Raw genomic sequence first — 10,126 nt, forward strand, 5'->3', positions numbered from 1 at the left:
TGTCGCTTAAGGTCACAGGAAAGCACCCATGGGCTCGTACAACTTGTAGATGAGGGAATCAGCAGTGGAGGCTAAGACCTCGCCCAATAGTAAAGTGTTCACTTGATACGCAGTCGGGTTTGAGATCGATCCCCATTGGGTTATTTTTGATCCAGCCAGTACTCCACAACTGGTGTAACAAAGGCCGTAGTATGTGCTACCCTGTCTGTGGGATGGTGCATATAAAAGATCCCTTGCTGCTACTCGAAAAGAGTAGCCCCATGAAGTGGCGACAGCGGGTTTCCTCTCTCAATATCTGTGGTCCTTAACCATATATCTGACGCTATATAACCGTAAATAAAATGTGTTGAGTACGTCGTTAAATAAAACATTTCCTCCTTCGTGTTAAAATATGCACCCATGAATCACTATCAAAACAGTGATAATATCAGGTGTTCGCAAAAGGAGAGCATATCCTGCCTCATTGGTGGCACCCGTCATGAGTACTCCCACCACGATGAACAAAAATGGAATAGTACCAGCCTCCATTTTGGTCAGTGATGCATCGTATTTAGTAGATATAAAGTTTTAAGTTCGTTTTGTTTTGTTAAAAGCACATTGATTTATTAATAATCGGCTATTGGATGTCAAACATTTGGTAATTTTGATATAATGTTGTCAGAGAAGAAACCCGCTAAATGTTTCCATTAATAGAAAGATATCTTTTTAATGCACCATCATACAAACGGGAATTTTTCACAGCCTTTGATATACCAGTCGTGCTGCACTGGCTGAAACGAGAAATAGCCCAATGGGTCCACCGACGGGGATCGATCCTAAGCCGACCGTGAATCAGGCGAGCGCTTTACCACTATGTACAATGCAGATATTGTTTTTTCGTACGTACGAAATTATTTGAAGAAAAAATCCAGTTTGGGCTTCTTACAAATATTAAGACGACCAGAAACACATAGAAAATACAGACACTGATATTCTAAACAAGAAAATATATTTAATATGCAAGTTTAATCGCAGAAATATTTTATTAGTCGCAAACATATTACAATGCAGCAAACTCAGGAATGTCCATTTAACGAGTTGCACATGTGTGCACACTACATACTCTCATTTCAGTGCAATAATGGCCACTACAGCGTTGTCTTCCATAAAATAATATTTCTCGTTCCAGCCAGTGCTCCACAACTGGTGTAACAAAGGCCGTGGTATGTACTATCCTGTCTGTGGGATGGTGCATATAAAAGATTCCTTGTTGCTAATCGAGGAAACCCGCTGTCGCCATTTCATGGGCTACTCTTTTCGATTAGCAACAAGGAATCTTTTATATGCACCATCCCACAGACAGGATAGTACATACCACGGCCTTTGTTACACCAGTTGTGGAGCACTGGCTGGAACGAGAAATAGCCCAATGGGTCCACCGACGGGGATCGATCCCAGACCGACCGCGCATCAAGCGAACGCTCTACCATTGAGCTACGTCCCGCTCCTCATTTTTCAGTGAAGTCAGTGTGGTTTTAACACACTTCATGTTAACTTTTGGTGCGCGTTCATTCAACGCTTTTTTTTCCTTTAACATTACCTAATAAATAAAAAAAAATTAATTCAGTTTTGCATGACGTCGGGAATTAAAGATTGAACTGACTTTTATAGCAGTACAGCTGATAGTGTCCACTAGCCCAAACCAAACACCTACACACCGGGACCGAGGGATAGTGCATTTGTCGAAGCAAAACTTGGTATGTATGCCTCATACGGCAGTGGCGGATCCAGGAAATCTTTATTTCTCTTTTTTTTTTTGGGGGGGGGGGGGGCAATGACATGAGGCGGAATGCCAAGGGAACTTTGGGGGAGGTTTGGAGGGGGATCATAAACAAATGATAATTAATATATAATAAAATTATAACTGTCGCAACATTTAGGGGGATCCGACTCTGTATGGTATTTATTTCGCTTTGCGCTAAAAAGCGCTTCGTGTCAACTTCCGATATTGCTATGACATCTATTGTCAGTGGACCTGACAACAACACGGCTGAATGTTGTTATGATGAGAAACAACGACTCCCAGACCTTGTAGATCGATACTTAACCATATACTAGCATCCGAGCAGCCATGACCCTTCTCCCTCTCCGTCTCCGTCTCTCTCCGTCTCTCTCCGTCTCTCTCTCTCTTGGTTTTATGACGTCTATATCTCTGTATGTCTGTCTCTCTCTGTGTGTGTCTCTCTCTGTGTATCTCTCTCTGTGTGTTGCTGTGTCTCTCTCTCTTCTCTCTCGTACTCTCTCTTTTTCTCTCTCTCTCGTACTCTCTTTCTCTCTCTCTCTCTCATACTCTCTCTCTCTCTCTCTCCTCCTCTCTCTCTCTCCTCCTCTCTCTCTCTCTCTCTCTCTCTCTCTCTCTCTCTCTCTCTCTCTCTCTCTCTCTCTCTCTCTCTCTCTTGGTTTTATGACGTCTTAACTTTTAATGCTAAAGAGCGCGTGCGCAACTCATGTACACGTATTCATTATTACCTTCCAGAACGTTGCGTGGCCAGCTGTCTTGTCTGCTAATTGGTTTCTAATATATTCCATGTCGTCTGCTTTTTACGGATTGCGCGCGCTTTCTCTCTCGTCTGCTCTCGCTCTCCGCGCGCTACGCTCGCGCACTCCAACGTGTTGAGACATTGATTAGTGCCAAGGAATGCTGGGTAAACCATTATCTATGTAAATAAGATGCAGAATCGGAACTTTCAGTTTCCCGTGGAACCGATGATAACGAAGATGGCTGCTGTGGTACAGAATGGTCTGGAACTAGGGAGTGTTAACGGATCGTCAAGCCTGCACAAAACGATACCGATGAAGGATATTGACGCCATTAAATTATTCGTGGGACAGATTCCTCGCAATTTGGAGGAGAAGGACTTACGGCCGATCTTTGAAGAGTTCGGACAAATTTACGAACTCACCGTATTGAAAGATCGTTTTACCGGCATGCATAAAGGTATGTTTGATTGACATTTTCAAGCGACAACTGTCGTTCATTATGCATGACCATAGACATTGAAACTTGAAGCCCTGTAACATACAACGTTAACATACGTGTTTGACAAGGATTTTCTTCTTTTTTATTTATTATTACATAAATTGTCATTTTAAACTATTCCTCAGTTAAACTCTACAAGGTGGTTATTCAAGATTTTGGTTCTTTGGGATCATTTTTTTGTCCCCCGTCGTTAGATGTTGGATTAATCGCTCTTTCTATGAGATTGGAGAATGTTTGGCGTAGCGTAAAATATGTCTCATGGGAATTCTCGCACGCGCTAGCACGCGACCAAAGCCAGTGGTACGCGCTTGAAAGCAAATCGCAGAAGGCATAAAATCTAGCAGTTAATACTTCGATTACAAAGTGAGTGGGTTTTATGTCGACGGCGAGTTGTGCCAACGTGACGTGGTGACTTACTCTTTTGCGTGACAGAAGTATATATGCTTTACGTCAGTTTATAGCCGTCATTTCCCGTCAGACATGCTGGAAGAGTCTTTGGTTATTAATGTCATTTCTTTCTGTTCAGTCTCACTGTTGTGTTTTCGATTGGCGAGCGACGGACGGAATGGAATAAACAAATTATATTCGTCTCCATATTGGACGGTCATAGAATGGTCGGAAATGATCATTGTTGCTTCCTTCCAAGCGCTTTATTGCAATGGCTACGTAGTAATACTCGTATTGTATAGAACAGAAAGGATATGTTAGTTTAACGACATCTCATAACATTTTAAATTACGGCTATTTGGTGTCTAACATATGATTATTTGGACAATTGGTCTAGTGTGAAACGAGAGAGAGAGAGAGAGAGAGAGAGAGAGAGAGAGAGAGAGAGAGAGAGAGAGAGAGAGAGAGAGAGAGAGAGAGAGAGAGGGGGAGAGAGAGAGGGAGAGATATAGAGAGAGACAGAGACAGCGAGAGAAGTGAGATAGAGAGCGACAGAGAGACACATAAGAGAGAGAGAGAGAGAGAGAGAGAGAGAGAGAGAGAGAGAGAGAGAGAGAGAGAGAGCATTGCCCCATCCAATTGAGTTTATTTTAATCTGTCAAGGGTGTCCCCACCCCCACCCTCAACCGCAGTGGCTGTCATCCCCCAACGTCTGTGTTAGTGGTGACAGAACCAAAGAGAATCTCATCCTCATGAACGTAGAAATAAAAGTTTTGTTTAACGATACCTCTAGAGCTCATTGATTTATTCATCACCGGTTATTGAATGTCTAAAATTTTATACTCTGATATATCTATATATATAGTCTTGGTGAAAACCCACTACATATTCAAGAGATCAATGGATCTTTTATATGCACGTTCCCACAGACATGATAGTAGATACCATGGCCATTGATATACTAGTTGTGTTGCACTGACTGGATAAACAAACAAATAAACAAATAAAAAACCAATCAGAGAATGGGTTCACCAAGTGACTTCGATCCTATGACCAAAACATCTCATGCAAACGCTGTATCGGCTTAGCTAGATCCCACCCCAGTAACCGTATGAATGAATGAATGAATGAATGAATGAATGAATGAATGAATGAACGAACGAATGAATGTTTAACGACAACAGAGAACGAAAAATACATCTGCTATTGGGTATCAAACTATGATAAAGGCATCAATGAAATGATGAACAACATCAATATAAACATTCAAGAGTTAAAGGCACAGTCCTGAGTTTGCTGCAATTTTAAAGATGTTATCGACTAACTGAGACTTTCTAACGATTGTAATTACATATCAAATATATTTTTTCTGCATAACATATTAGTGGCTGTATGTTAAACGTGTTTCTGTCTGATCGTTCTAATATTTGTACTAGGTTAAATTTTATTTTATTTCCTAAAATATAAAATCCACTTTGGGCTTCTTACAAATATTAAGTTGACCAGAAACACATTGAATATACAGACACTGCTATTCTAAACAAGAAAATATATTTAATATGTAAGTAATATTGTATTAGTCTGAAACATCTTACAATGCAGCAAACTCAGGAATGTCCCTTTAAATTTAAACATAGTGTAAAGAGGTGTGTACAATATACAAAACAATTACAATATAATTACAATACAATACAATACAAAACAATTACAAAACAATACAGTACAGTACAGTACAGTACAGTACAGCACAACACAGCACAATACCAAAAACACAATACAAATATCACAGTACAATAGAATACAAAACAATTACAATACAATACAACACAATACAATACAATACAACACAATACCAAAAATATAATACAAATATCACAGGTAGGTATAAGCAACAAGTTCAGGAGACTATATGAAGCATGCCAAGTGTCGGAGGGTTCTAGACTGCCCTGTATGTGCTGTGTGGAATACAACTCATAGGTCTCGGTAGTGTCGTGGTTAGGCCATCGAACGTAACACTGATAGGTATTGGGTTCTCATCTCGGTACCGCCTCTCACCCAGAGTAAGGTTTTTTTTTTTTTTTTTTTTTTTTTTTTTTTTTTTTTTTTTTTTTTTTTTTTTTTTTTTTTTTTTTTTTTTTTTTTTTTTTTTTTTTAAATTAATTATAAACGTAACACCAATACATCCCACGTGTGCTATCATGTTAAGATATTTCCCGGTAATAGATTTGTTTAACAACTAAAATTACAAACCAAATACATACCTTTTTTTTAGAACATCGGTGTCTGAATATGCAATATCAGGGGTCTCGCTGCATGTCATAAGCAATGGCAGGCCTGCCATCTCTTAAGACTAATTTCCAATACACCCGCCATCCATTGGCAGCGATAGTAATATCCGCCATCCGTTTATTTAGCCCGCCATCCAAAATCACAAGTCATGCCATCGTCTTGAACTACCAGAGTAATCAGGTTCATCGTCGTTTACAAGACATTTTCGAAGTACTTGTACCCTGCAAATCTTAGATACCATCCCTTCCTATAAGTGGAACCAGCTCTACCGACTCCCTCCATCCCTTTCCTGAATACTGAAGAGACCACTGAATATGTTTTTGGTGTTATAGTGGTGGTTGTTGTTGTTCAATCTAGGTTTTATTGTGCTTAAGTTCTCTGACCGATCACCTGACAGTGACATGGGTTGAAGCGGAGTCCCCGTATACTGCACACCATTGGGCTATTTCCCATTCCAGCCAGTGCACCACGACTGGTATATCAAGGAAGGAACGAAATGTTTTATTTAACGACGCACTCAACACATTTTATTTACGGTTTTATGGCGTCAGACATATGGTTAAGGACCACACAGATATTGAGAGAGGAAACCCGCTGTCGCCACTTCATGAGCTGCTCTTTTCGATTAGCAGCAAGGGATCTTTTATATGCACCATCCCACAGACAGGATAGTACATATCACAGCCTGTGTTACACGTGGATCGATCCTAGACCGACCATGCATCAAGCGAACACTTTACCACTGGGCTACGTCCCGTCCCAGACTGGTATATCAAAGGCTGTGGTATGTGCTAACCTGTCTGGGATGGTGCATATAAAAGATCCCTTGCTACTAATGGAAAAAGTAGCGGGTTTCCTCTCTATAAAAACGACTGCATGGATTCTCTGGTCTCTCTCACACTCAAATGTCAAGGGGCGGGACGTAGCCCAGTGGTAAAGCAGTCGCTTGATGAGCGGTCGGTTTGGGATCGATCCCGTCGGTGGACCCATTGGGCTATTTCTCGATCCAGCCAGTGCACCACATACATGTTACCACGCAATAGAAACTGCGCAAGACCCAATAGGTTTTGACACCCCCTCTCATATCTCTATCTCTCATAGTTTAGTACGTACGAAAGAAGGTAAAGATTAGGAAGCAAATGAAAAGAGAGCTACTGCAAGCATTAGGGTAATGAAAAAACCCCACCATTGAATATACAGACACTGATATTTTAAAGAATGTTTATTTTGTTTAACGACACCTCTAGAGCACATTGATTGATTTGTTAATCATGGGCTATTGGATGTCAAATAGTTGTTACCTTGACACGTAGTCGACAGGCAAAACCGCTACATTTTTTCCATTAACAGAAATGGATCTTTTGTATGCACTTTCCCCACAGTCAAGACAACACATCCCACGTCCTTTTATATACCAGTCGTTGGCACTGGTTTGGACAAAAAAAAAAAAAAAAAAAAAATCGGAGATGGATGTGTACAAAGCAGATCGTTTGCAACTGTATTCTCATTAACTCTCTCTCACACACACGCACGCGCACGCGCATACGCACATGCACACCATTCTTTATTCAACGTCAATCTAGGGATGGGATATAACCCAGTGATTAAATGCTCCCTTGATGCGCGGTCGGTTTGGGATCGATCCCCGTCGGTGGGTCCTTTGGGCTATTTCTCGTTCCAGCCAGTGCACCACGATTGGTATATCAAGGCCGTGGTATGTGTAATCCTGTCTGTGGAATGGTGCATATAAAAGGTCCATTGCTACTAATGGAAAACAATGTAGCGGGGTTCCTATCTATGACTATGTCAAAATTATTATATACGACCATATATTGACATCCAATAGCCGAGTATTAATAAATTAATGTGCTCTAGTGGTGTTATTAAACAAAACGTTTTTTTTTCAACGTCGATCTGCGTCGGTCGCCGATTTTATTGCCGATTTTATGTTAACCAGTCTAGATTACGTTTTAAAAGCGATAAGAATGCATCATATTGCACATAATGTGTACGCCTACAGAGAACAAACATTTGAACAAGAAAAATCAATTTTTATATATACAAATCTTCACGGTATTTATCCTATTTATAATAGCTATACAATATAGTCAGTAGTTCACAACACTTTGTCTGTGACGGATCTACAATTCCAGGCGCGTGTACAAATATTTTAGCGCGGTGATGGGGGGGGGGGGGTAGACTGTGGCAACCAAAGTTTATAGAGGTAGATTCATGCTCCCCCAGAAAATATATTGAAACCCCCCCCCCCCCCCCCCAAACAAAAAAAAATGTGCTTAAGTAGGGAGGGATTTTGACTCCCAAAAGCGACAATACACATTTTTTAATGAAACAAATGATGGCAAATTTTGAAAATCGAAGAGTTAAAATTTGTTTTGTTTAACGACACCACTAGAGCACATTGATTAATTAATTAATCATCGGCTATTGGATGTTAAACATTTAGTAATTCTGACACGTAGTCATCAAATGAAATTCTCTACATTTTTCCTAATGCAGCAAGGGATCTTTTATAAGCATTTTCCCACAGACAGGACAGCACATACCACGGCATTTGACCAGTTGTGGTGCACTGATTGGAACGAGAGGAAAAAAAAACTTCAGCTGAATGGATCCGCCGAGGTGGTTTGATCCTGCGACACAAGCACGTCAAACGAGCACTCAACCGACTGGGCTAAATCCCGTCCTGATAAGCGAAGGAATGAAGGGGGCAATTCATATTTTTTAAATGATGTAATAAATTATGAAAAATATTATTAGTAATATCTGTACAAGTATCAAACAAAGGATGGCATGCGCTTCTTAGTGCTTAGCCCTCGTGTTCTTTCTTTGCACACGCCAAACCCAAGTCCCTAAAAACCACACCCACAAATAATCTGACGACATTAATTTGAATTTACCGGCCTCGGTGGCGTCGTGGTTAGGCATCGGTCTACAGGCTGGTAGGTACTGGGTTCGGATCCCAGTCGAGGCATGGGATTTTTAATCCAGATACCGACTCCAAACCCTGAGTGAGTGTTCCGCAAGGCTCAATGGGTAGGTGTAAACCACTTGCACTGACCAGTGATCCATAACTGGTTCAATAAAGGACATGGTTTGTGCTGTCCTGCCTGTGGGAAGCGCAAATAAAAGATCCCTTGCTGCCTGTCGTAAAAGAGTAGCCTATGTGGCGACAGCAGGTTTCCTCTAAAAAACAGTGTCAGAATGACCATATGTTTGACGTCCAATAGCCGATGGTAAGATAAAAAAATCAATGTGCTCTAGTGGCGTCGTTAAATAAAACAAACTTTACTTTTACTTTTAATTTGAATTTTGTAGTATCAGTAATTATTTTTAATTATATAGCGAGTTAACTGTGGTGGGGTGAAAATCATATTGTCAACACAGGTAATGCTTTTTAACTTGTGATATTTTGGGAGGGTTTTCCTCCTCACAGGTTGTTCTTTTTGAACTTATTCTTCACGTGATAACGCACTGAAAGCTCAAACAACGTTTTAACTTGTGATATTCACCCCCCCCCCCCCCCCCACACACACACAGGTTGTGCTTTTTTAACTTATTCTTCACGTGATAGCGCACTGAAAACTCAAAACAACTTTTAAATTTGTGATGTTTTCTTCTCCCCCAACACAGGTTGTGCTTTAAAAAAATTATTCTTCACATAATAGCGCACTAAAAACTCAAACAACTTTTAAACTTGTGATGTTTTCTTCTCCCCCTACCCGCCACCCCCACCCCCACATACACACAGGTTGTGTTTTTAAAAACTTATTCTTCACGTGATAGCGCACTGAAAATTCAAACAACTTTTAACTTGTGATATTTTTCTTATTTTTCCCACACAGGTTGTGCTTTTTTAACTTATTCTTCACGTGATAGCGCACTGAAAGCTCAAACAGCTCTACACGAACAGAAGACACTACCAGGGGTAAGTACCGTTTATTGCGCATGCTCACGATCAACTTCCGATCATTGGAAAGCTATGTGGTGATGAGACTACAGTACCAGCGATGTGTTCAAGTTTGAAGAATTTTACAGATCTCCCCCCCCCCTCCCCCTCACAATCATAGAAACAGACACACGTATAAATGGTGCCTTTGTTTCGATTCTTGGATATGGAGCCTGTCCGAAAACCACCCGTCATTGCTGGTGGCCATATTGATGACGTCATTATCGAAAAATCATGTTTTCTATAATATATTTACCACTAGTCTTGATGCCAAAATAAAGTGTGTGCCTCCTTGTTGTGAGGGTCAGGGTTTAACACTGTGTTATCTAGAGCAACCAAGATAAAGTGTGTGCCTCCTTGTTGTGAGGGTCAGGGTTTAACGCTGTGTTATCTAGAGCAACCAAGATAAAGTGTGTGCCTCCTTGTTATCTAGAGCAACCAAGATAAAGTGTGTGCCTCCTTGT

The 10,126-nt window shown here is 40.6% G+C and overlaps 2 protein-coding genes across 2 annotated transcripts in view; one reads left to right on the top strand and one right to left on the bottom strand.

The window, feature by feature from the left end:
- Nucleotides 1-2,568, bottom strand: part of LOC121373115 (thioredoxin domain-containing protein 2-like) — a 6,762-nt gene extending 4,194 nt beyond the window's left edge. Inside the window, exon 1 of the mRNA XM_041499564.1 lies at nucleotides 2,509-2,568. Coding sequence (XP_041355498.1) covers nucleotides 2,509-2,568 — 60 coding nt within the window. The remainder of the gene's footprint in view (nucleotides 1-2,508) is intronic.
- A 141-nt stretch (nucleotides 2,569-2,709) lies between these two features.
- On the top strand, nucleotides 2,710-9,743 carry LOC121373116 (CUGBP Elav-like family member 4). Its single transcript, XM_041499566.1, has 2 exons — nucleotides 2,710-2,977; nucleotides 9,559-9,743. The coding sequence occupies exons 1-2, from the start codon at nucleotides 2,710-2,712 to the stop codon at nucleotides 9,702-9,704; spliced, it is 414 nt and encodes a 137-aa protein (XP_041355500.1). The 3' UTR covers nucleotides 9,705-9,743.
- The last annotated feature ends 383 nt before the right edge of the window (nucleotides 9,744-10,126 follow it).

The sequence above is a fragment of the Gigantopelta aegis genome, chromosome 5, assembly GCF_016097555.1.
Source record: "Gigantopelta aegis isolate Gae_Host chromosome 5, Gae_host_genome, whole genome shotgun sequence".
Classification (NCBI taxonomy): Eukaryota; Metazoa; Mollusca; class Gastropoda; order Neomphalida; family Peltospiridae; genus Gigantopelta; species Gigantopelta aegis.

Excerpts from the sequence above, each read along its gene's own strand:
- LOC121373116 (XM_041499566.1), top strand. The coding sequence starts at position 2,710 with ATGCAGAATCGGAACTTTCAGTTTCCCGTGGAACCGATGATAACGAAG. Across the intron at positions 2,978-9,558 it reads TTTTACCGGCATGCATAAAG|GTTGTGCTTTTTTAACTTAT; the intron begins GTATGTTTGATT and ends TTTCCCACACAG.